Source organism: Camelus dromedarius, chromosome 11 (genome assembly GCF_036321535.1).
Source record: "Camelus dromedarius isolate mCamDro1 chromosome 11, mCamDro1.pat, whole genome shotgun sequence".
Classification (NCBI taxonomy): domain Eukaryota; kingdom Metazoa; phylum Chordata; class Mammalia; order Artiodactyla; family Camelidae; genus Camelus; species Camelus dromedarius.
Genome location: NC_087446.1, coordinates 44,045,662 through 44,072,280, shown reverse-complemented (window position 1 = coordinate 44,072,280; position 26,619 = coordinate 44,045,662). Strand labels below are relative to the sequence as shown.

The 26,619-nt window shown below is 36.5% G+C and overlaps 1 protein-coding gene across 2 annotated transcripts in view; it reads left to right on the top strand.

Annotated features, from left to right (window-relative positions):
• MSRB3 (methionine sulfoxide reductase B3) overlaps window positions 1-26,619 on the top strand; it is a 150,908-nt gene that overhangs the window by 42,853 nt on the left and 81,436 nt on the right. For both annotated transcript variants that reach the window (XM_010994208.3, XM_064491734.1), the window contains exons 3-4: window positions 4,369-4,477; window positions 6,103-6,180. In XM_010994208.3, the coding sequence (XP_010992510.1) occupies window positions 4,369-4,477; window positions 6,103-6,180 (187 nt within the window). The remainder of the gene's footprint in view (window positions 1-4,368; window positions 4,478-6,102; window positions 6,181-26,619) is intronic.

Genomic DNA, 26,619 nt, shown 5'->3' with positions numbered 1-26,619 from the left:
GTTTCTACATCTGTAAAATGGGCATGACATCTACTTCCTAGAGTTACTGAGAGGATTAAATATAGTTATATGACAGTGTCTAGCTGGCACATAATAGGCACTTAAATTTTCATTTTCTTCTTTCAATTCTTGTTTTAATCATTTTTAAAGGTAACTTGTGAGGAAAATACTGTTCTAAGGGAATTATTATAGAAAAATAGTTACCAATAAAATATTGTAGCATACTGAAATACCTGATCTGGTTATCCTTTATAGTTTTAACTTCAGAATTCACTGTAATCAAAATGCTGATGTAATACCGCATTTATTTAGACAGTGTTTGTTAAGTGTGAATTGCTGTGATCCTTACAGCAGACCTCCGAGGGTGATAGTACATAGTCAGAGAGACGGACTTGTCCAAGGTCACATGACTAGGAAGCAGGCAAAGGCAGAAAGTGAAATCTAATTCAAGACAATACTGGCTTTGTGAACAATATGGAACAAACCTTGATATGAAAAGGACTTCGGGCATACTTTAGTAAATAAATGCCCTTGGATCGGGTTCAGGGTGGATCTATCTGATCAATACCAAAATTACTCTGCAGGGAATGGTGTTATGATTAGATACCAAAGTGGCAATATTACCCCTCAGATATGCTTTGTGTTGCACGTGTATACACACATGCTCACTCGTAGCCTCAGAGTACTCTATTAAACATTTAAATAAAGGGAAAAAAAATCTTTCCCTAACATCCTTCTAAGCCAATTTAGAGGTCATTGAACAGATGTCATATAATACTAATGTTAAATTACCCTGTGTAATAAGAAAATTACAGTACCTAAGTGAAGATAGTAAAAGGAAACCATCCAATGAATTATTCTAGAATTTCAAAATGAAATGACTTCTTCAAAATTAACAGTGGCACCACATGACTTTTAGAAAAGGGAGTCTGATAGGGAGAAGGGAAATCAGAGACAAAAGTGAAGCCTTTCTATGTTTATATTTGCCAGGTTTTGGTTATGATGCTGGGGAAGCTAAGGTAATAGTATAGCTTTCAATTGTCCAGGAAGTATATTATTATTATTAAACTATGTGGCAAGAAATTTAGTAAAATCTGACTAACTTCTCATTGAGTTCTTTAATATTAAATCACAATAGTTGTTTCTAGTCCACATATACTTCCTTTTACTATTAGGTACACTTTAAAAGTCTAATTATTTTGAGAACACAGTATGACCAAAGAATAAAAATGTACCAAGTTTGACAACTTTAAATAAACACTAGCATTTCTTAAAGAACAAACCTCACTTACAGTTAGGAAACAATATTTATATTTAAGGTTGAAAAGCCAGGATGTAGGAAAATTTTGCTAATTTGGGAGATGACCTTTAAGTGCACCAAAACCAAATAATTTGTAGGCTATGACATAGGGCACATTCCTACAAAATTTGTGTGAATACTGCTTTAGTGGTTCTTGAAAGACAAACAAAGAAAGCTGGAATGAAATCTTTATCCCCCTCCCAAATAAGATGGAGACTAACAAAAGAGTACAGCAGCACGCTTTCAAAGCTTGCCACTAACACGAGGCCTCTGTAGCACAGCTAATGAGATGGTTCATAGTGGAAAACAATCTGTTGTTAAGAATGTTTAGATCAAAAGTAATTTCTAATCTATGAAATAAAGTCTTTTCAATAGCCTTCATTCACCAGTAAAGCTTTTATGTTTGTATTATTTACTTCAATCAGATGTTTTCAATTTTACCTTTTCTCCTTATACAAATACTTGACATGGTTCGTCAATACTGACCAACAGTTTTATTCTTTTTCTTCAGAAAAGAGAGATTTTTTTTTTTGAGAGAGGGAGAATGAAAAAGAGGGAAACATCTTTGCCTAAACGATTTGCAAGCATCTGTGCTTTAAGCTACTTTTTATGAACACTCCTTAGTAAATGACTCAAGGTAAAAAAGCAGAAAAGCATCCAATGTTAGGAAATTGCAATCCAATACCATGTAATTTAAACCTGCAGTTGCTTCTCTTGTACTAAATGACATACAGATGGGTAGCTTAGTTCTCTCAGCTTTGAGAACACAATTGGTCTTTTTGTATGAATGAACGTATATTAACAAAAATATTTTGGACAGAATTGTTTAGTTCTGATTGTATAGATTTTAATTATTTATGCCATTGGAAAGAATAATTTTAACCAAGATATTTTGTCATGTTAGATTTGCAGTCAATGCATTTTTGATGAAATCAACCAAGATACAACCCTTCTAGCAGACAAAAAAATAAAAACAAAAAGATAACTTTTTAATACATCTATAGTGACTTGAGCAGAGATTCACCTATTACAGCCAGTTCTGCGTTCAGGCTGTGGAGAGGCTTGTTCTGACAGTGCAGACATTTCTCAGGGAAACATTTCTATCTACGCCTTAGAAAATATTAAAAGTGTAAGTAGTAGGTATTTGGAGAAAGCCTAGTGTAATATGGGTTCCAGTGAGGTGAGAGACCAACGTGCCATTAGTGATATGCCAGCCATTCCTGTGGCTCTTCCCAGGCCAGAGCAGGGCCAGCATGTTTTGTGGAAGGTCAGGAGAGGCGCTATTTGACAACCCACAGGTCTACTCAAAGGTGTGCTTTTCTGTTTGGCTCTGGTTTGCTCTTTTCCTGCCTCCGTATTTCCTCATAGAAAATCAACCCCTCTATCTTGGTGGCCCTGGCCCTGACTCTGGAAGCTAACGTCCTTCTTTAGTCCCACAGTCAGGGTCACTGGCTAGTTAAGTTTCTCCTATTCTAATTTCAGTGATCTCACATACTATGACATTAGGTGCCTTAAAAGTAAAAGAAGTAGAAAACATTTCTACTCCTAAATCATATTTATTTAATATTTCAAAAAAAGTTGGGTTTAAATTCAGGAACCTAAGCGAGCTTTCTTCTAGTGATTTCAAAACACAGTAAGAAATTTTTGCATGTAGGGCCATCTGCAAGCCTCTTTCACACTGTGATGGAAAAGCAAAGAAAAGCAATTGCACTGTAGCGATACGGGTTGCAATGTCCCGGAGTTACAGGTCACCCCTCAGTATCCACAGGGGATTGATTCCTGACCCCCTGCAGATACCAGAATCTGAGGATGCTCAGGTCCCCTCATGTAAGTTGCTGTAATATTACATGTCACCTATGCATATCCTGCCTTATACTTTAAGGCATCTCTAGATTACTTATAATACCTAATACAATGTAAATGATATGCAAATAGTTGTAAATATAACATAAATGCTATGTAAATAGTTGCCTTAGGATAGCAAATTCAAGTTTTGCTTTTTGGAACTTTCTGGAATTGTTTTTTGGCAGGGGTAGGGTGGGATATTTTCCATCATGTTTGGTTGAATCTGCAGATGCAGAACCCAATTGTATTTCTTTTCAATCATTTGTTCAGGTACTACATAGAAGCAGGTGTTGTCTGAACATTTTACTGTAGTCTATATAGGTTGAAATAAAAGCAAACATTGTTATTAGAACCATGTTAAAATTATTTTACCATTCAAATACACTTAATCAGCAAAGTCTTCCTAGGTATACTTTGCAAAAAGAAAAATGTAGGTCTCAAAAATCACATTCACTCTTCATTTTCTCTTCGTCTTTCCCCCTCCCTATTTATTTCACTTTTTCTTTGGAACTTCTTCAATCTGCATTACTATACATGCCTTCTCCTGGAGTTTATTAAAAGTTTCTTGCTGCCCGTTTGACATGGTAAGATGCAGTCTTTCAAGAGATGTTTGTATTTAAGGACTCTGCAGAACCTCAGGAAGTCTGACAAAATCACAGAGAATAGCAATTCCTAGTCATGGAAAAATAACTCTTTAGGGTTCAATAAATAAAAAATAAAATAAAATAAATAGGATGGTATTTAAATCACCCAGGATGGAAATTGAATGATGAAGGTTGCGGGCTATTCTACTAAACTGCAAAATTATTGAATGGAGATATTGTTTAACATAATATGCCCATCATCTTATATATACAGCACAAATGCTTATAGGATTATGCTTTTTGAATTCGTTTAAAAAAAAAGAAATTGAAGGTATTGGGAAACATAATGGATATGCTCCCATCTTGTGAGTGTTCAGTGAGTTTTTACTGTCTCAGGCTAGCAGCTTTGGCTGGAGTGCATTGTCAGCGCTCCAGAGGGCTCGCCTGAATCTTGAGTAACCTTCTCTGTAAATTGAGAGAAATCATCGGCTGCAGTTCAGGTAAGATTGTCTCGTGTGTTAGGGGCCAGTCTGGTCACTGAGAAGTGACTGCAGAGGCTGTGTTGTGGCGGCCAGCCAAAGCAATTATTTAGGATTCAAGCTAAAAAGCCTCTTTCTCCCATATCCTCTCTCTTTCCAGGGTCATGTAGGGATAAAAAGAGCTGTAAGGTGGTCTTTTCCCAGCAGGAACTGAGGAAGCGGCTAACACCCCTGCAGTACCATGTCACTCAGGAGAAAGGGACGGAAAGGTAAGGCGAGCTTATGAAGAAGTCATTAAGCAAGAGCTAGTTTTCTTCATCCCTCACCACCCCCCCCAACCTTTGAATCCTCTTCCTTGCCATTTAATTTAAAGGATTCCACACTTATTTGCTAAAGTCTACAAATTAGTATCCTTGAAAAGGCTGAAAATGGTATTGTTTAGGTTAAGACTAAGTTTTATGTATTCCTTCCCCCATCTAATGAACACTCTATCTCTCGTAAAGTCACAAGGCTTTTGTTAAGGGCCTGTTTTTAGTTTACTGCAAAATGTGTGGCAGTAATAGCGATTTAGGTACATTTTTTGGGAAGACATCACAGTAAGCAAAACCATGAGGGACATGGCACTTTGCCAGGATGCTGAAAATTTGAAGGTGGCCATTGTAAGGATAGACGTTTTGGCTGCAAAAAGAAGGTAGCATAATTTAGTTCCTTTCTACCCCACTCCAATTTCTTTTTGAAGCACATGTGGAGAAAGTATTTATTGGCTCATTTGTGGTTGGAATGTCAAAAATTTTCAATAACTGCCCTCACATGGCTTTGGTCCTTGGAAGTTCGCCTTAAGTCCTGAAAAAAGAGTTTGTTCACTTCCAAGACTGTTTTTAGTGAATAAAGTCTCTCTCAGCTGATTCCAGCTCAAAGGTAACTTGCCAAAGTCCAACCATTTTGTTGTCTAATTTATACCATGGAGCTTGGCATAAGGCCGTAACTTACCTCTGGTCCAAATTTATTAATGATGTAACTTCTTGTTTTCATTCATGAGCTGAAAGAGCTCTTTACCACACAGGGGGTCCTCGTTAACAGGCAGCTCTCTCTTCCTGTCAAAGTATATACTGTTTACTGAATTTACCAAATGCTGCATCTCTGACAAAGTCCACCCTTACTGCACAATGAGCTAGCGATGGACTTCAGTCTCAGCCCAAGACGTCTACTCGTCCTGTTGTGTACATGACTAGCAAAATGATTTAATGCACACAAACAACTAGAGATTAGGTCATTCTTAAAAATTCTGTTTATAAAAAAATTGGACCTCATAAAGAGGGTGAAAGGATAATAAAAACAAGCTGCAGAGCACATAGACTTTTTGTTGGGCTAGCACAGCTGATTTGTATTAGCTGAATGACCTCCTAGCCTTTAAGATTGTTAACTTAGAAAAATATTCCCTTAAAGCTGCAATATTCCTTTTCAAACCAAAAAATAAGACTCCTTCCACTTGAAGTTTTGGACCCTTCTACATTTTCTCGTATACACTCTTGGACACTGTAGAGTAGCAGAAATATTATGTAATAATGTTTTTTCTGTGAATCTGAACTACAGGCTTTTTTTTTTTTTAAATAGGAAAAAACATTTTCTAAGCATTACATAACTAGATGGCTTGCTTTTTTCTTTCCCTTTATTTAACCTGTACTAGTTTGGAGTAGTTATATGCACATTTCATTATACGGATTTGAAATATATTAGTAATGCTTAGATTTCCATATGTTTGGTCTGTTCTCATTTTAGGACAAAAGGCCCTTGAAAGATTTATTAGAGAAATATATTTTAAGCAAATACATTCTGTAAGAAATAATGCTAACTTTGTTTAATTTCTTTTTATGCTCTGTTTACTGTGTATCAGTGCCTTCGAAGGAGAATATACACATCACAAAGATCCTGGAATATATAAATGTGTTGTCTGTGGAACTCCATTGTTCAAGTAAGTACGTTAAAAAAAACCCATGGATAGGACAAATCACAGATGGCAACAAACTTGGTATCGCTTGTCCACGTCAGAGTTTTTCCATTACTAAATTTTCTTATTTCTATTTTTTCCCCCACAAAATGAAAACAGCTATTGACTTTCATGATAAATTACCAGTTTGGTAGACTGGCTGATTTTCCATTATTTGCATCTTAAAAAATCCCAACATTGACTTGTTCATCACAGTAGCCATGGTGCTTGGCAGGTATGAAAGAAATTTTTGGTGAACATAGAAATGTCTATGTATTTATTGATTTTTCTAACTTCAAGTGATGGCCCTTAATTTATTTACTGAACCATAATGGAAGTTCTTTATGTGCATCCTTCACATCCTTGGTGTAGTAATATCCACCAAGTTGATTATTCATACTACTGCAGTGAGGGGCAATACCTGTATTGAAAGTAAAATGGGAATTATAACAGATCCTTATACATATGTAAGCAAATGACATACTATGACTTTTAATAATTTTTGCATTAATCCAGAATCTTTGTTTTAAAGATCCTAGTAGTTTATTATAAAACAGGCAGTAAATAGACTTTTTCAACAAAATAATTTAATCAATATATTCTGGGGATTTTGGATCTTATTCAAGAAAGAAAAATCTTTACTAAAATATTATTTAGGTGGAGAAAATACTAGAAGCCCTGTACTTCCCATGTGGATGCTGGTTTGGGGGAATAAAAAGACAGAAACCTTAACTAAGAGTAAATGTCATTTATTTAAAACAGAATTACAAACTTCTTAGGGGAAATGAACAAACAAGAATCTGAGATGTGTAGCATGTAAAACATACTATCTCTCCACAAATGTTTCCTTTTGAAAACACTAGCATTTACAGATTTTCCAAAAATAACAGGAAACAGTAGTTTCCTTAAAAAATTTTTTTAAAACGTTTAAAACCTTTCTTAACTTGCATAAACCTCATTGTACATTAGTGTTGGTTGAGAATCTGTTCTGAATTCTTATGTATTTATTCTTCCTTTTAAAGAACCAGCCCTTCAAATTGTCACCCATTTCCTCTCAGAAAACACACATCTTTATATTTCAACACCTTTAGCTTGTGTCATAATAGTTGATATAACACTTAAGATAGTTGCTGAGCCATGTTAAACTTGTTAATATCCCAAATGGTAAAAATTGGCCACTTCTCCTTTGCTTTTTGTTTAAGATTCTTCATTTCTCTCCCTATTATGTAATTCAGTAAAATAGTGGATCCAAGGAAAACTTACTGTTTTAAATAAGAAACAGAACCACTGTAAATGAAGGATTTGACCCACGTGACATCTTGAGTCACAAACAGTGAAAGTAAGGCTCTTATTCAAACGTAGGTATTGGTGGGGTTCAGGGAGTTTCATATTTGATGTGATATTGACTCTAAAGGAAACTTTGGCATTCTTGTAAGGAAAGCTTTTTTTTTTCCAGTTTTTAAGGAATATTTTAAGGTTAATATTTTTATAATTCTACATTAAAAACAAAAACAATTGTGTGCTTCTCCATACGTGGTTTACTGTCAGTTTTAGGGGAAACAATGTCGCTGCTTTGGCCTTCATTGTAGAATGCAGTAGTTCTTTGGTCTAGTGTTGCTGTCTTCATACTGGAGAACTTGTACCCTAGGTGTCCACAGGGTATGAGGCCCCAGGGCATGGATAGTTTTGAGGGAAGCAATTTTCTGGTCCTCAACCTCTGTATGTATGCTTTTCTGAAACTGCTCTCTGTGTCTGAGAGAGTCTGTAGTCAGCTACCGCTTCCTTCCTGTCTCCTCTGTCATAGTCGCCTTCCTCCCACTTCATAAAAGATGGCATGCCTTCCACCCACCCTAAATCTTCCTATGATTTATTGTCACAGGGTGAAATCTCTAAGGCAAAAGGACAGTTCAGGAATGTATCACTTCTGAAGGAAAGACCCATGAAAGGCCAAAAAAATATGAAGAAATATTGAACTGGTAAAAAAGTATTGAAACTGGCAAGGCTCAGTCTGCCCACCAACTGTCTGCTTACCTCTCTCTCCATCTATTGTCTGTCTATCTGTTTTCTACAGGTCTATTTAAGTGAGATGTGTGTCACGAGAACATGTATCAACATATTTATTCACATTTTTTAAATGGAAGAGTGTGTGTGTGTGTGTGTGTGTGTGTGTGCATGTGATGTGTACAGAAAGTAAGTCTGATTTCCTTGATAGGCGAATAAGGAAGGACTGCCTATGCAAATTATTGGTTATATGCTGGACTTCTCCGTCCATTAACAGATCTAGATATGTCATTCTAAGGGTTTGACAAAAATACATTTTAAGCATGTGATCTATATACAGAACACCAGATAATTTATCTTTTTCAATTATTTAAATTTTTGATAAGAAATTTTAGCTGTCACTTTAAAATATATGAGGAAGTGCGTATTAGTCAGCACCCAATCTGGATACAGAAGCCACACAGTCATTTGAACAGGAAAGTTTAATTTAGAGACTTACCCCATGTAATAGGGAATTGTGGTAATGAGGGATTGGCTAGGAAGAAGTAAATAGGAATTCTAAAGAACACGGAGATAGAAATTTGGGAAGCTGTCATGATCCCTGGGGCTGAGATAGAGCCCAAGGAAGAGCTTCCCCTGCAACCCACCCCCGACCCTCCCCAGGGCTGATGGCACAGGAGTCACTGTGGAGCCATGATGGTGTAACTTTCCGGAAATCTGCCTTCAGGGATTTGCTGGAAATCTCCCCTCTGGGACCCCAGGGAAAGCTGTTTGCAGGGAGGTGTCTCACTGGAGGAACTCCACTGCAGAACTACCTGAGGGAAGCGCCTGGGGAGGCTGCTGGCCACTAGCTGCTGCTCACTCCTGTGCCCTGAAGGCAGCACCTCGCTCCAAAGAAGCTGCTTGTGCCTCAGGAGCCTGTCTCCAGAGAAGCAGTGTCGCCCCAAGGGCTGGGGGCCGGAGAGTATGCACACACTAGGGAGCTGGGTGCTGGGGAAGCTGCCTGCCTGGCAGTGGGGCCTGCAAGTAGGGAATCTGCCTGCACTGCCAGAGCCAGACGCTGGGGAAGCTGAGAGCTCTGCAGGAGCCTGTTGAGCGGGCTCCCTGAACCCAGGAAGGAGGAGAGCTCTTCCCTGCAGCCCTTCTCCCGTGCCCTCTACTGACGAAGTTCAGTACCATGTTAGCTGACCAAGAAAAGAATACTGAAAGGTCCCAGAACAGCTTTAGCAGAGCAGGCAAGGAAGATGGATTTAGAGGCGGTGAATTGATAACCGGCACAGAGTCTCTGTTTTTCTCAGAGTTCTTTGAGAGGTTTATGAGCAAAAGTTTGAAAACCACTCACTCATCTAGTGAGTTAATGGCATCACTATCAGACACCCTCTTGAGATAGCTGGTTTCATACTTTGAACCCAAAGTGCAGGAAACAATTGAGGTGTGTGTCTCTGAGTGTGGATGAGAAAAAGTGTGTAGAGTTTTTGTTTGTTAGAGAAGAAGAAAATCAGGCAGAAAAGATAAAATAGAGGAATAATATGAGAAATAACAGTGGAAGGGAAACAGATGAGAAATGAAATAAGAGAGAAGTGCCAAGTTTAAAAGTGCCTTATCATTAGCAATATGAAAAGGTTGTTTTCCCAACAGCCATTTCTGCTATCTCATTCATACTTACAGTGTGTGTGTGTGCGCGTGCGCACGCATTCACGTACGTGTATAATCCTCTTCATTTATTTAACTGATATATATATATATATATAAAATATTTAACTGATATTATATATATATATATAATACTTCCTTACAAAAAAGGCCATTCAAACTTGCACTCAACCTAAATATACTCCCTCTCAACAATATACCACTTTTTCACCGCTTACCAAGTACAAGAACCTTATTCAGAGGCTACTTATAAACCCAATGTGTAATTTATTCCATGGTTCACGTTTTCTTCACATTCACAAATTCTACCAAGCTAGTTTATTTCTCACAGAGTACTACTGACTTTCAGTTAGTAAATTAACTGACAGAAGTAAGAATGTTCTCTTCTCTGGTTATTTGAACGTCTAAACTTTCATAAAATGAATTTATTGCACATCAGATAGACCAGAGAAGGCATTGGTGAAATAACTTAATTCGGAAAGTATTTTTGACATCTTGTATTTTGTTTTGGCTGACACCTTGCCAGGTGTTGTGAAACAAAGTAAACTTATGAACTGTTTTTTCCTTAAGGTACTTATAGTTTGGTTGAAGTGATAAGAAAAACACAATAAACAATTACAGAGTGTGGGAAAGCAGCACTAATGTCCGTCTGAATGTGCCTGATTGATATGCTTTCATGAGTAATAATAGGAAGGTGTATGACTGCATCAAAGTAGGGCCCATTTCCATGGAGGAGAAGAGAACACACTGTACCAGGCAGAGAACACCTGATAGAGATGCCATATGAGGAGAGCAATTGGAGATGGGATCAAAAGTGGATTTTTCAAGGAAATAGTTATGAGACTTGTCCAGTAGGATTGGGGAGGTGAGTCATGTTGTGGGTAATGGAGAAATGGCTGGAGGGTTAAAAAGGACCGATTAAGGAAGCCTTGGGATACCAGAGAAGACATTTAAGTTGCTGCTTGAAACCCTTTAAGCCCTGGCATCCTTTCCTCCAGGAAGCCCTGTCTGAGCCTTCTGGGGTGGACTCTGGTATCCTTCATCTCTGCTCCCATAGCACCTTGTATGCGCTTGCATCGTTGCTCCTTCTACTCCACTCTGTAATTATCTGTTTATGTGTCTGTCTACCCACCAGTAAGTGAACTCCACAATTGCAAAGCCATGCCTTAGTCATATTTATATCTCTAGCCCCTGGCATGTAATAATCACTAAATATTTGTTTGTTGAGCAGATGCATGTTGGACCTTTTTGAGATAGATTGTGGAGAAACTTTGAATAAGATAATAGCATGATGAAAATGGGGATTAAGCCGTAATGCTGCACAGGATAGACTTCTGGAGCTGATAAGAGAAAGAAGTAAGGGTTTAATAGCTTCCATGGGAACTTTTTTTCCTTGTTGGCTGATAAACCTCAGTGTTATCCATGTGTAATCAGCTCTTGATAATTTTAAAACTTTGAAGAGCCACATAGGATAGTTTTTATTTTCTATACATTTACTAATCAGGCCTCACACCAAATTGACAGCTCATTTTCCACAGGTTCACTGATGATGATGATGATGATGATGATGATGATGATAAAAAATAAGAGCTAACACTTATATAGCAATTACCGTATGCCAGGCATGGTTCTTAGTGTTTTATATATATTCCTTTAATCTTCACAACAACACATTTTACAGGTGAAGAAACAGAGAGGGCAAGTATTTTGTGAAGGTCATACAGACAGGGTACAAATGGATTTGACATAGTGATGCTCAAACTTTTAGAAAAGAAGAAAGCAAAATAATTATAGGAAAATATTTTGTTTTGGTCACTCTAGTCTGGTTATTTTGCTCAGCATAATTGGAACAAATGCAACACACAGACACACATCTCAATTCCCTGAAAAATCTGTCCTTGTCATAGTATTTTAAGTTGAAAATTGAAGACCATTCCAATCTAGGGAGGGCTGAACCAGAAGTAAATAGATCCATCATGGCAGGTCGTTAAGAAGAACTGAGCTGTGGGCTGGTTGCTGTCCTTGGGGAAGTCTCTTGGAATCCTGACAGGAAGATGTAGCCAGTGTTCAGGAAGCCATCAGGCCATTTGACATCTGCGAAGTAGGGCAGCAGCTGGATTCGTGGGCTGGATTCTAGATATTAAAACTGGAAAATCATTTTATTTTCACTGCTAATCCCATTACATTTTCTCAAGTAGCTGTGTCCCAAATTTTCACCCTTGTTTTTGAATTCTCTCCCTACATTTTTGAGACGATTGAGGGCAACTGACATGAGCTATCTGAAATGTCTTTCCTTCTATCCTGAAATTTCTTTGTATCTTCATTTTTATCAAACATACAGAACAAGCACAGGCTAAAAGCAACTGGTAGAACCAGTTGAATATTAGCCCAGATGTGTGACCTCAAATTCATCACCTATAAAATGGGGAAAATAAAACCAAACAGGTGTAAGAACTAAATGCAGAAAAATGCCTAGTATATGGCAGGTATTCAACAAATGTTAAATTCAAGTGGCCTGACCAAGTTTAGGGAACATATCATACTATCACAACAGCCTAAGAGATGCCTTATAACGTGAGAAAGTGCAGGCTTTATTAGGGAGAGTCTGTCTATTAACAGTAGATGTTAGTGTGATGAGTCACTGCTCCAGCTGTGTTGCTACATTTCAAATGGGACTCTGCTGCAAAACTATTCACACATGCTGCATTTCACATGCGCCTCCTGTGCAATTTTATTCCAGGCTACTAGAAAATTTAAGCCCTTTTCAGCTCTTTAAGAACATAAGCCCTTTCACTGAAGAAATTCCAGTTCAATGCCACACACAATTTACTCAACTATGCTGTTCCATTTACCACTAAAGGAGACTTTAAACATAAATTTTTCCTCTTCTGATACAGTGGTGTGTGTGTGTGTGTGCATGTGTGTGTGTGTGTGTGTGTGTGTGTGTGTGTGTGTGTGTGTGTGTTGGGGGCAGGGAGATGTGAAAGCATGAAGGGGGAGGAGAAAGAGAGAAGGGAGAGATAGAGTTTTCCATTCTTACTCTTTCTTCAGATCTCAATTTCCCAACCCTTTAAAAAGCTATCCATATGATATTTACTCATAAACCATTCCAGTCACTGTGGAATTCTACTAGGGAGGGTAACATGAACTTAACTGCAGGCTCTCTTTTTATGGAACTCTAGCTGGAAATTGCTCATAATTCTAGCAAATGTTTCTTAACCTTTAACAAAGTGCATTTAACTTGAATTTAAAAGATCTAAAATTCCCTTCACCTCATTCTAAATCCTTTAACAAAGTAAGCTTTCCATTACGATGAAACCACTATGAAATGAACTAGATTTCTGAGTAGTGGCTAACTTAAACTTTTGTTGTATCTAAATAACTGGTATTGAAGAGAATACAAAATTATCTTCTCTAATTCCATTGACCCTTCCTGTCTCGTCCCCACATACGGTGATTTACAGGAAGAGAACCTGTAATGTAGGGAGTTACTTTTGTATCTTCATTTCATCTGAAAGCTCAAGACAAGACCATAGGTAGACTGAAAGAAAAGTACTTCCTGGAGCTACTGACAAAGACAGGGAGAGAAAAACATTGTTAATGCCTGACTCATTAAACCATCAGGAAAAAAGAGAAAAGCATAAATGGTTTAAAAGTGTAGCACAAAAAAGAAAGGAAGGGAAAGAACAACTAACATTTTGAGAAACTGGAAAGCTATATAGTAAGGCATGATTCAAAGTTTAACAACATGCAAAGATAATTATAACTACATTTCTCTGTTTAAAAACTACATACATACATGTAAAAAAATTGAAGCAACAACTGGATAGTTGAAAGTGAGTGTATGAGTGTACATGTATGTACATGTGTTTTGGGAGAAGAAAAGTGGAGGAAGAGCAGTCTTGCCTTGTTTTACCTAAACCACAATCCTAGCTCTTTCGTTAGTTTTCCAAATGTAGACAGAAATAGCTTAGATTCTTCTTAGTGAATTAGGATGGGTCATTCGAACAAACTGGGAAACATAATAGACAAAAATTTTAACTGTAATTCATGTCAATTTATCTTGTTTGTGTAAACATGGCTCAGAAAATTGATGAACATTTATTATTCCAGTTCACAGACTTGAAATTACTTAAAGACAGTTAATTAAAAAATAATGTACAAGTTTTAGCCAGTACTTCTGAGGCAATCCACAGAGCTGCTCTTCTTGTATATGAATAATTCTTTTTTCAAAACATGGTCACTAATTCAATGAGAATATCATAAATTTTCAGATACACGTGTTTAGTGTGTCTTACACATGGATAAGTGACCCACCGCATAACATTATCAAAGAAAAGTGCAGAAGCCATCCAGAGTACCAAGTGGAAGCACAGTTTTGTAAAGTTCCAGCACAGACTTGCTGCGTAACCATAAGCAAGTTACTCAGACATTCCATCTCATTTTCCTCATCTGTCAAATGGTGAGAATAACATTAACCTGTTCTAACCCATAGCACTACTGTACCAAATGAAATAATTACATAAGTATGCTGTAAAATATAGAAAGGTGTAAGTATAAAGTAAGGTGTGTAAAAGCTGTGCAGCTCTAAATAAATTTACGCGGTGAACTATAAGCAGCATGCAAATCTAAAATCAAGTCAGTTTCTGTCAAATAATTTCTTAAAAATTTAGTCTGATTTCTAAATTCCCCAAATAATGTGACTTAGATGAGTAACTAAGAGTCTTAAAATACATTAGTTATTTGCAAGTGTCTCCCTAACAAGTCTAGAAACTTCTTAAGAGAATAGGTCATGCTTTAGGATTTTTGTAACCCACATCCCCACCCAGTGCAGGGCCATAGGACTTTGCATATCCTTGCTCCTTAATTATTTGTTAAACAGATGGTTGAATTCCAGTAAATCAAGAATAACTGCAGAATTAAATGATTCAAGTTGATACTTGAACGGTGGAAGTATAAACAAATACTTGGTTACGGATTCTCTAAATTATTATCCTCTACCACGCTTCCCAAAATATTTTCTGTAGACCACGTATATGGAACTTACTTTTAGTGGATGCTTATTTCAACAATAGCATTGCTTACAACTGCAAAGATGCACCTGTCCCAACTAAGGGAAAGATGGAAATATCTGTGGCTAGGATTTTTTACAAGGGAACATTGAAAAGAGCAAAAAGTGACAAAAAACAGGGTCAGCCACCCAAAGCTCTATCAAAGGGAAAGTTCATAGATAATACTTTGTCGTAGGGGGCTGCCCTATGCATTGCATGATGTATAGTAGCATCCTTAACCTGTACGCACTAGATGCCTGCAGTACCTGTCCCTCCTCCCCATTCCCTGACCCCTTACTGTTGTGACAAACAAAAATTTTGCCAGATATTATCAAATACCCCAGGATGGGGAACAAAATCACCTCCAACAGAGAATAACTGATCTAGACAATCAGCAAAACAATAAATCAAACTCTGATTTCTAGTGTCTGTTGATTACTGTGGTGCAAATATTTCCACCATAGGCTGTTTCAAGCTACAAATGTGACAGACATTACTGAATGTCGAATTGGGAAGAGATGTGTATTAACACCATTATATAGTATTTCTGTAATACAGATACAACAGATGTAAATAACATAGAAAACAGTTAAATTAAGTTTAAAAATTTATTAAGTGGTGAATTTTGAGTACTTATTATCTTTGTTTTTAATATAATTTATTTAATTGTAAGTTCGTATAATTTATTTTTAATAATGCCTGTGTTTAGTCACTGGCTCCCAGAGTTCCCAAATTTTAACAATAGGCTCTATTTAGCTTTAGCATACTAATATAATGGGGAAAAATCAAAAGTAGACCAAGTTTATCAATAATTGCAACCCAACCCCAAGTGAGCTCAGTCCTTGATTAGATTAAGGTAATCTTTTTATTTTTTTCCCCTTCCCCTCCTCACTGCAGCTGCCTATCAGAGGACAGGATAAACCCTCTGTAGAAGATTACATCATCATCTTTCAGAGTCCAATTTTTCATACACAATGTCTGGCATTTATCAAAAATTACCAGGCATACCGGAGTAAAGGACCAAGGGAAGTAAATTGACAAAAGAAACAGGTCTGTAAGTGGCCCAGATACCCAGATATTTAAGTCATCAGGCAAAGACTTTAAAATAATTGTGTAGTATATTCAAGAAAATAGATGACAAGATGGAGAGTTTCACTAGTGAATAGCAATCTGTTGTAAAGAATAAAATAGTTCCAGGGCTGAAAATGCAATAACTGAAATATAAACACTTGAGATGAATTTAATAGCATATTGGACATAGAAGAAGGCAGGATTAGTGAACAGAAAAGAGGTCAGTAGAATATTTTCAGACTGAAGCTAAGAGAGCTAAAAAAATGAAAAATTATTGAAAAGATGCAAGATACACAGTTTCAGGTTTAACATATTAGAGCCACAGAAGGGGAAGAGAAAGATAATGGGAAAGAAGCAGTATTTGAAGAGATAATAGTCAAGAATTTTCCCAAACTGAGGGAAAAAAACAAGTCACAAATTCAAAAAGTGCTACAAATCTGAGGCAGGATGAATACAAAGAAAACCACATCTAGGCACGTCACAGGAAATCTGATGACAATCAAAGGCAAAGAGAAAATACTAAAAGCACCCAGATAAATTAACTTGAACAATAAAGAATTAGAACTGTTAAATCCAAAAGGTTGCTCTTCGAAAAGACCAATAAAGTAGACCATTTCTGTCAAGTCTAATCAATAAAGAAAGGGAGAAAAGAACATAGGTTCAAAACACTAGGATTGAAAATGGGATAAAGCTAAAGATATGGAAAAAATTATTTTAATGTAAGAGAGTACCATGGATAACCCTATTGTAGGAAGTTAAAAATCTCAGCATAATTTTCTAAAAATAAAATACAAAATTTGACTAAAGAAGAATTACAATACTTGAATTGACCAGTAACCATAGAAGAAATTGAGTTATCACAAACCAGCTTAGACTTTCACAGAAAAAAGAAAAAAACATTGTTATTCCTGTGCTATTATTACAAACTTTCAGTCATAGAAAATAGATAAAAGTTTATCAACTTCTTTGACAAATTTAACATACCTCTAAAACCAAGATATGACAAAAACTTTACAGTCATAGAAAAACTATAGACCAATCTGTTTTATGAAAGTAGAAGTAAGGATCTTAAATAAAATATTAGTAAAAGGAATATAACAATGTGTTGAATGAGTAACATGCCATGGCAAGGTAGGGTTTATTTCAGGAATGTACGAACAGTTCAATACTGGGACTTCTTAGGAAAAAATATGATCATTTTAATGTGCCCAGAAGAGATTTTATAATAATTCAAATTGCATTCTTTAATTAAAAAAAGAAAACTCTGAGTGAAATAGGAATAGAAGTAAATACCGTGTTTCATCAAATTTAAGAAGCCATTAACTGATTTATTATTACTTCAAGTAACACTAAGAAAAGAAAAAAACCTGCCAAGTAAATTGTGAAACGTTTGTTTATCATAGACACATCTAGTTTTCAGAGATGTTAGCATGTTTGAGATAAAAAGTGCCCAATATAATTAATGAAGTACATACTATAAATAGTGTTGGGGCAGGCAACCAGCTAAGTATTTAAAAAATAAATTTAGATCCCACCCTCAATATCTTACAGCCCAGTATCTTATACTCCAATAAAGCCTAGGTTAGATAAAATTTTAAAATATTAATAGTAAGGGAAAATATAAATGGAAAATTTATGTAGTATTGGGGTGAAGTAAGCCTTTCTAAGCAATATTCTCAAAGCAGAAATCAAAAAGAAAAAATACATAGGTTGGACTACCTAAATATTTTACATTTCTATAGATCAAGACACTATTTTAAAAACTCGCAAACAAACAAACTGGGAAAATATACACCCAATCCATGTGACAGACAGGAAATTAATATTCAAAACACAATTGAGAAAGACAGACACTAAAAAAAAGGGCAGAAGATATAAACATACTTTTCAAAATAAGAAATATAGATAATAAATATAGGGGAAAATTATCCACCCCTTTGTAATAAAAAATGCAGTAAAAGGAGGAATAGTTTTTTACCTACCAATTTAATGAACACTTCCAATATCATCAAATTCAGTGTTGGTCAAAGTCTGGGAAATTAGCAGTTTAAAGTAATGCTGGGTAGAGTGTGAACTGGCAGTAACATTCTGGACAATTTAACAAGTTATGCTAAAAATCTTAGAATTCTGCATGCCATTAATCTAGCAAATACACTTCTAGGAATTTGTGCTAAAATGTCATGTTTTATGCATAAAGCTACAAGAATGTTTTAATCTTTTTATAATAGCAAAAAAAAAATTAGATATCCAAAATAAGGGGCTAGCTAAATGAACTATATAGTAAAAATATATATGGCATTTCAAATAATGCTGTAAAAGAATTTTAGTGATCTGGAAAGAAATTTAAAATAAATTTAAAAGTTTACAAAACAGTAATTACATATGACCCCGCATTTGTGAAATACATGTGTTTATAAATATATGAATAGAAAACAGTTTAGAAGGTTATATACCAAGTGTTAACAGTAGTTATCTCTGAGTGGTTGGACTGTAAGTAATTTTTTTTTTTTTTTGCTTATCTATCCTTTTAATTTTTTTAAAGAGATGAACATGTATTTGGGGGGATAATAAGAAAAGTATTAGTATTTTAATATTATCTTTACTCAGTGTTACAAGCAGTGAACAGTTTATTTATAAAACTTTAAAAACATCATCTTTATACCCCCAAATTTATCTTTTCCCAGTGATAATTTGAAAGAATGAAATGGAATGGAATCCCACTTTATGTAATTCTGTCCATTTAATAATCTAGTCACATCTCAAGTAGACACTTTACCTACTGCCTTCTCTTCTAAGTTGTTGCTCCCTTTTTCCCCTCTCTCTCTTTTCCCCCTCAGTGACTGGTAATGGTGACGATGACCCAGCGAAGGCAGCCGCTGGGAGCTTAGACTTAGCTCTAATCTAGTAGTTTCACCTACTTTTTCTTGGCCTCCACTTCAAGCATCATTTCAAATTTTCTCCCTCCTCATTACTATCTTCTGTCTTCCTATGGCCTTCACATAGTCCTATTCCCAGACATCTGGAAGTAATTGATGAAGGACTGGACACCAAAATCAGAAGATTGTATTTCCTTCCAAACAGACTTATTTTTATAAACTGTTTATCATGTTTGAATTAGGAATTTAAAAAAAAAAAAAACTTTGAATGAAGATTTAACTATGTACCAAGCATTATGCTAAGAACTTTAAAGAAAATTATCATCTCCTTTATTCTTTGTAACTTAAATAGAAAATCAAAGCTCACAGAGTGCATATAATTTACTCAAGGTAACAGTGGTAGTGAGAGATGGAGCTAGGACCCAAATTCAGGGCTGTCTGACCCCAAAGGCACCACTCCTTAGCTTCTGTATTATGTTATAATGCCTCCCTGGATTCTGGCTGATTGTTCCTTTTGCTTAGTAATTCACCATCTGGTAGCTATCACACTGCGGTGTTAATTGGTGCTAATTTTCTGATGATGGCCAAGTGACTATACGTGGATTTTAAAGTGGAGAAAGCCATGATTAAGGTGCAGGATGTGAGGTTAAAGTCACAACTTTCCCCACTTAGTGTGTATGATTTTGAATAAGCTACTTAACCTCTATGAGCCTTAATTTCCTCATTTGTAAGATGAGGATAATACCCTCACAGGAACTTTTGAGAGGACTAAGTAAATAATGTTGAGATGTTTTGTAAGTGAAAAATACACTTTATAACTGTGGAGCATTGATTCTAAAACACTGTAAGGATTGGCATAAACTGCAACTTTCAGAGCTAACATTCATTAGAGAAAGGGAGGGGTGCCACTTACTTAGAACAGAGACCAGAAGGTCTTTTAGGTAAGTAATGCTTTAAAATTCTGGGGAGTTATGTCTGTTTGCTGGGTGACTCGCATTCCAGTGGTTATTGCAGATTAGTGTTGATCATAACGAGTAGTAATTTGCTGCAGGACATGAAAGAGGGAGGAGATGATTTTGCTTGTCCAGCATAAAGGCAGATCTACAGAGAAACCCAGGAGAAACAATAGATAATTGATAGTCTTAGTCTCACAAGTTGGCCAGCCTATATCCAGAGTGCTCTGTGGTGCAGTATAAAACCCTCACTTTAAAAGGTTTATAGGCAAAATGGACCACATTCAGAGAGGAGTAACTGATGGTTAGGAGACTCAAAATCATGTCATTTGAAGAGATGAAGGAAGAGAACTGAAAACGCCTAGTTTAGGTTGAAGAGAAGAGTCATGGAACCTTCACAGTCTACCTCAGCAATTTGCCAATCTAGCTGTCCATTAGAAGCACAGATGCTGCCCCTCCCTGCCCCGCAATTCTCATTTAGAAAGATTACGGTGGAGCCCAGAATCTTTCTTTCTTTAAGCTCTCCTCTAATTCTTGTGCTTAGTTACCATGAGTCTAGATGAGGTTTAAGGAAGATTTGCCTTAGGGTGATGTCAACAGAATGATGTAAGGGAGGGAAAAACCACTACAGACCACAGACAGTTAAGAGCTGAAAAGATTCATCAACTGCCTGAATATGAGATTGGTGAAAAAACCGTTACTAAAGTTTAATCTGATGTTTAACACCTGGCTTGGGAGGAAAGATGATGAATTTAGTTTCGGAGGCCTGATTGTTTTCAGGTTTTAGCTTAGAATTAGGTACATCAGTATTCCCCAGAGTGTGTTCTACTGAGTATTTGTCTCATCAGAATACTGAGGAGCATCCTGCATTATAGTAATTTCATAACATGTTAATATATGTTCCATGAAAAAAAAAAAAAAAAGAATTCTAGGGATCAATGACACAGGTTTGCTTATTGGGAAACACTGAGTAAAAATAGGTCAAATGGTTGCTTTATCATAAAAATCAAGCAGTGCACAATTCACTAATGTTCACTGTAGAGCTCCAGGAGTAGAATGTTATATGTACCATTTTTGAAAATTTTTGACCACGGAATCTTCTTAATTGAGGAACACACCGTGAGGCTAAAATGTTACTGATAACACATACTGGGAAATGCCAGAGTAGATAAGGAAGACATTTAAGTTTAGTATGAAGGCCAAGGTCGAGGGTATAGATATCACAGAAGGGATGAACTAGGCTATGAGACGCAGAAGAATGAGAAGCAGTCAATGGTTCGGCAACATTAGAGAACAACTTTAGTAGAAGTAGCAGTGAAATCAAGATTGTGAAGATTTTAGGATACAATCTCATGTTTTCAAACCCCAAGCTGAAGTGGATATAATGTGGTGAAGTATTTGAAATTGGAATAACCCCAGAAAACACAGTCCTCATGGTTACCTCATTGTAGTAAAAGTGGGACTGTTGACGCTAACCTCTTATGACTGGAGGGAAAGCAAACTCAAGGGAAATTTTTTATTTATTTATTTTTTAATAAATTGAAGAAAGTTGTAAAGTGGGATATATTTAAGGTATTAGAAATGAAGGAAAGAGATTTAAAGAACAAGTAGAGTAAACTTTAGAAAAGAAGATTAACTTTTCTCCTTCTAGGCAATAAGGTAAAGTAAAATTTTTTAGATTAGTAATTGTTCATCTGCAAGATGAGTTTTTAACATTTGTGTGTGGGGGGGGGGCGGTTAGCCAGCCTCTTTGCTTGTGTGGAAGTGTCACGTTTGCTTGCCGTGGAGTAGGTGTTCCACACGTAGCAGCTCTCACTAGGGCTGCTGTGGTTTCCACTCTGAACACTTACTGCATTGTGCCACCACCAGTGAGTAGGCAGAGGAGAGGAGAGTCAAGGTCAAAACAGATAGCTGTATTTGGTTTATCATTCCTGTGCTTGAAGACCACGGGTTAGCCGTCTGTAGCCCACGATTCCTTCTGCTGTTTATATTTTGTCTTTATTATCTTGCATTTGACTTGGAACAAGCCATACTTTGGTGCACTTGCATCTTGGTTTGTTTTTCAGTGGTCATTCTGGTTGCCATTTTTCTGCTTTAAGAAAAGTTGGCTTTATGCTGCTGGAGATTTGCACATTTTACATCTATGTACTCACTTAAGGATATAGTGTTAATGGCCATCGCATGACTCATAGTCTACATAAGCATAAATTAACTCTAGTACCTCTGTGGTGTGCCCTCTTTGAGATTGCTCTGGAAGACCACCCAGAAGGTGGAATTTACACAAACTGCAAAGGCCCATTCAACTTAAACTGAGCAGCACCGACCAAATTACACCTGCATCCTTCAGTATGAACCAGCTACCCATTTGCTCCTGACTGAGGTTCAAACTGTTGATCTTTAACTATAAAGGGCTTTATGGGCTGAATTATGGCTACTTTAAACAAGACCTCTTCCTTCAAATAGAGTGCTTTGCACATAGTGAGCACTCCATAAATGCTCTTGGCTATGATTTAGTGAACGTTGAGATCTTCCGGTGAACTTCTGGTCATGGTTTCCAGTTCTGAGGGAAGGGCTGTTGATAATGAATCTTTGTCTTTTGTATAATTTTTTGCTTGACAGTTTAATGGAGTATAAATTTACTGATCACGCAAGACATACCTTTTTAGTGGCGAATATTTTTAGGTGATTTGCTGGCCTACTCTGAGTAAACTATGGAATCTAAGGTTTTATCATTTGAGTCATGTGGCCAGAAATTTCAATAACTGTGAAATCAAATGTTTTCGGTAAGTTTGCCAAGAAGGTAGCAAATGTATCTTCTTTTTTTTTTTGCTTTGGCGCTAGGTCTCTTCTGACAGATTTTTCACTTGTTTGGTGCTTAGTTCAGTGCCTCCCCACAAAGATAACTGTATAATGGTGATGCATAACAGTCATGAATTTGGAAGTTTACACAGTGTGACAGGAATTGTTTTACTTCCTTATTGGGTAAAAAGGTATTTTGGAAATTACTCATATAAAGAAATTTAAATAGAAAGGTGGGATGCTTTGTTATTTTAAATTGGAGGAATTTTGCCATCTAGGTCAGTGGTTCTCAGGGTCAGCTGGAGAATTTAAAGAGTACAGATTTCCAAACTACTCTGTGCTTTTTAAAAGCGTGATATAATCGTACCTCTTCCAGACTCATTGATTTGGGCTGAGGGAACCAGTGATTTAATATGATTTTTTTGTCCCCAAATTAGGTCACAAAAGGGTTTGTATCATCTCTTTTAAAGGCAGTTATATACTTTTCTATTATAAAGTATGCTTTTAGTATCTTTAAGATTAAAAAAAATACAATAAAGTTATATTAATCTGAGATCCTGTGTGGAACCATACAGCTTGAAATTTCCTTCTTGATTCTACCAGTTCACAAGAATAAATCAGGAATTAGCAAAAAAAAAAAAAAAAAAAAAAAAATTACAGACAGTAAAATGACTCAGAAGCAGCAAAATCTACTCTTCTCTCATTTCCCCTCCATATACTAAGTAAAGGCACTATTCGTTATCCAGTTACTTAAGCAAAAACCTGGCTATTCTCTTTCCCTCACCCTCCATATTTAATCTGCCAACATATTTTCTGCTGGGCACTTTCAAAATATGTTCTGAATCTGACTCCTCACTATACCTACTGCTTCATCATCATCTTTAGCATCTTTCACCTGACCTAATGCTATGGTTTCCCTTTTTCTTAATAGACTTTATTTTTGAACAGTTTTAGATTTGCAGCAAAATTGAGAAGATTGTACAGAGTTCCATATACTCCCTTACTCAATTTCCCCTATTAATATCTTACATTTGTATAGTATATTTGTTATAATTTATGAACTAACACTGATACATTTTTTATTAACCAAAGTCCATACTTTATTCATATGTCCTTAGTTTTTCCCTAATGTCCTTTGTCTGTGTCAGGATGCTATCAAGGTACCACGTTACATTTAGTCATCATGTTTCCTTAGGTTTCTCTCGACTGTGACAGTTCCTCAGATTTTCCTTATTTTTGATGACCTTTACAATTTTGATGAGTATTAGTCAGGTATTTTGTAGGCTGCCCATCTGTTAGGATTTGTCTGATTTTTTTTCTCATCATTAGACTAAGGTTATGGGTTTTGGGGAGGAAGATCAGAGAGATAGATGGTTTCCTTACATCATTTCAGGAGTACATACTGTCAGCGTGACATCACTTTTGATATTGACCAGGGCCGAGGCAGTGTTTATTGGGTTCCCCCCTCTGAAGTTACTCTTTTTTTCCCCTTTTCATACTGTACTATTTGGAAGAAAGACATTATGCACAGCCTACACTTACAGAGTGGGGAGTTATGCTCCCGATCTTGAGGGCAGAGTATCTACAGAAATGATTTGGAATTCCTCTGCAAGAGAGATATGTGTCTCTTTCTCATTTATTTAACTAGTCATTTATTTGTATCAATATGGACTCATGGATATTTACTTTATACTTCGGGCTATAATCCAGTTCTACTTGATTTATATTGTTGCTCATACTGTTCCAGCTTTGGGTATTGGGAGCCTTTCAGTTGGCTCTTATGTCCCTTTGACATATCTCCATCAGTGTATGGTTTATTGTTTGTTTGTTTGTTTTTGAGCCCCTTCTTACTTTCTTGCACTACTTTATACTCCGGGATTATCCTGTATACTTCCTGCCCCAGTCATAGAATCAGCCATTTCTCAGGGGGCCCTGGTTCCTTTTATCAGAGAATGGTATTAAAAATCAAGATCTGGGTGCTAGGTGGGTTCTCTGCTTTGGCTGTTCTTCCACTCTGCCCATTATTGTCTAGCATTAACCTGCTAGCCACAACTTCTATTGTTCTTTTTCTGATTATAAAGAAATTTCCAGGGAAAATAAGAAAACAGATACTATGTGTAAAACTGATGTAGGGCAGTAAATTTTGCTACTTCCCAAGTCTGCCTCACCCCCGCCTCCCCACCCAGAGAGCACATGACAAGTATGTCTACAACATCAATGTTAAAGGACAAAACCATTGGAAACATTCTCCTGCAGCGATATGAAGAGACAAAGAGCCCATTGATCAGAATCTTATGGTATGCCTGCTGGTGGTCTCTGCTGATTCGCAGAGGCAGCTGCCCAGCTGCCCAATGGTCAAAATGCAGTTAAGCACTTTAGCAGAATATGGTTAAAAATACTGAGGAAGAATAGAGAAATCAAATATGTCTTGTACCTAAAATGGGTTAAAGTGTATAAAAGCTGTAGACATTTTTATTTCCGGCAAATTTCTAGGTTTTTGGCTTTTATTTTTTATTGGTAGTCTGAGGTCGCTAAATATCTGACCGAAGAAGAAGTGTATTAGGTTGCTAGGGCTGTCGTAACAAAGCGGTACAGATGATGGCTTAACAGAAATTTACTGTCTCACAATTCTGAAGGCTGGAAGTCTGAGGCAAAAACATGATCTGAGATCAAGGTGTTTGAAGGGCTGGTTTCTTCTGAGGCCCCTCTCCTTGGCTTGTGGATGGCTGTCTTCTCCTTGTGTCTTCGTGTAGTCTTCCCTCTCTGTGTGTCTGTGTCCTGGTTTCCTTTTCTCATAAGAACACCAGTCATATTGGATTAGGGCCCACTTGAATGACGTCACTTTAATTTAATTTTCTCTTTAAAAGCCCTATATCCAAATACAGTCACATTCTGATTACTAAGGGTCAAAACTTCAACATACGAAGTTTGGGAGAACACAGTTCAGCTCCTAACATGGAGGTATACTCTATTCTCCTTAACCATGTTTTCTTTAGCATTTTGAATTTGTTCTCAATATAAAGGATCTTAACTTTAAAAGCTTCGTTCTCTCTGGAGATATAAAGATACACAAGAAACATTATTTTAAAGGAAACATATGATTAAGTACTATAAATCATGTAGTCAGGAGTGATACTGGGATTCGAAGAAGAGTTATCCGTATGGCCTAGAGAAAGTTGTAGAACCCAGGGAGCCAAAGCTGGCCTAACAATTATCTGTTGTTTCAGTCTTATTCATTTGTACATTCAAGTTCTATGGACACAAATTTTTATCACCTCACACTTACTTTTCCTCTGCTCTCTCCTCTCCCCTTCTCCTTCTCTCATTCTTGGAAACTGCAGAGAAATTTAGATAGCTTGCCTCTCCATGGGGTAGTTTGCGTGGAACAACAGATTTATTTCAAATGCCTCATTTTACTAATGAGGAAAATGGGACTAACAAGTTAAATGACTTGTCCAGGTTTCTGAACTAGAATCTGGGTTTCCTGATTCTTATTCTGATATGCTCTCAAGTGCACTATGCAACTTCTTAGTTAGAGAACGTTTTATTTGTGTTTTAAGGTCAAATGGGATTCCTTTTCTATATCGTGTAGTCAGATAATTTTTATCATTTCCCGTTGGTCTTCCCTCTCCAATATTTCCGGTTTCTTCGGTTATTTTTATTGCTGCTCTCCTACTCCTCTACGTTGTTTTGACACTCGTATTAAAATTACACCCCAAGTAAGATATCAGCCAGAGTAATACATGTTTTCTTTTTATAATACAGTATTTTTTAACTTGCTAAAATATTGCTGGTTGTACTTGTAGCTATAAACTTTATTTAATATCATTACTTAGATAAAACCTACCTTTTAGTAAGTTTCTAATATGTGCCAAGACCTGACCTAGGCACTTTATAGTATCATCTCATTTAACCTACACCAAATTTTAAAAGGTAAATATATCACTTCTATTCAGTAGGTAATGAAACTAAGACATGGAGTGTAATAAACTTATCAAGTCAATGTGGTAGAAAGTGGAA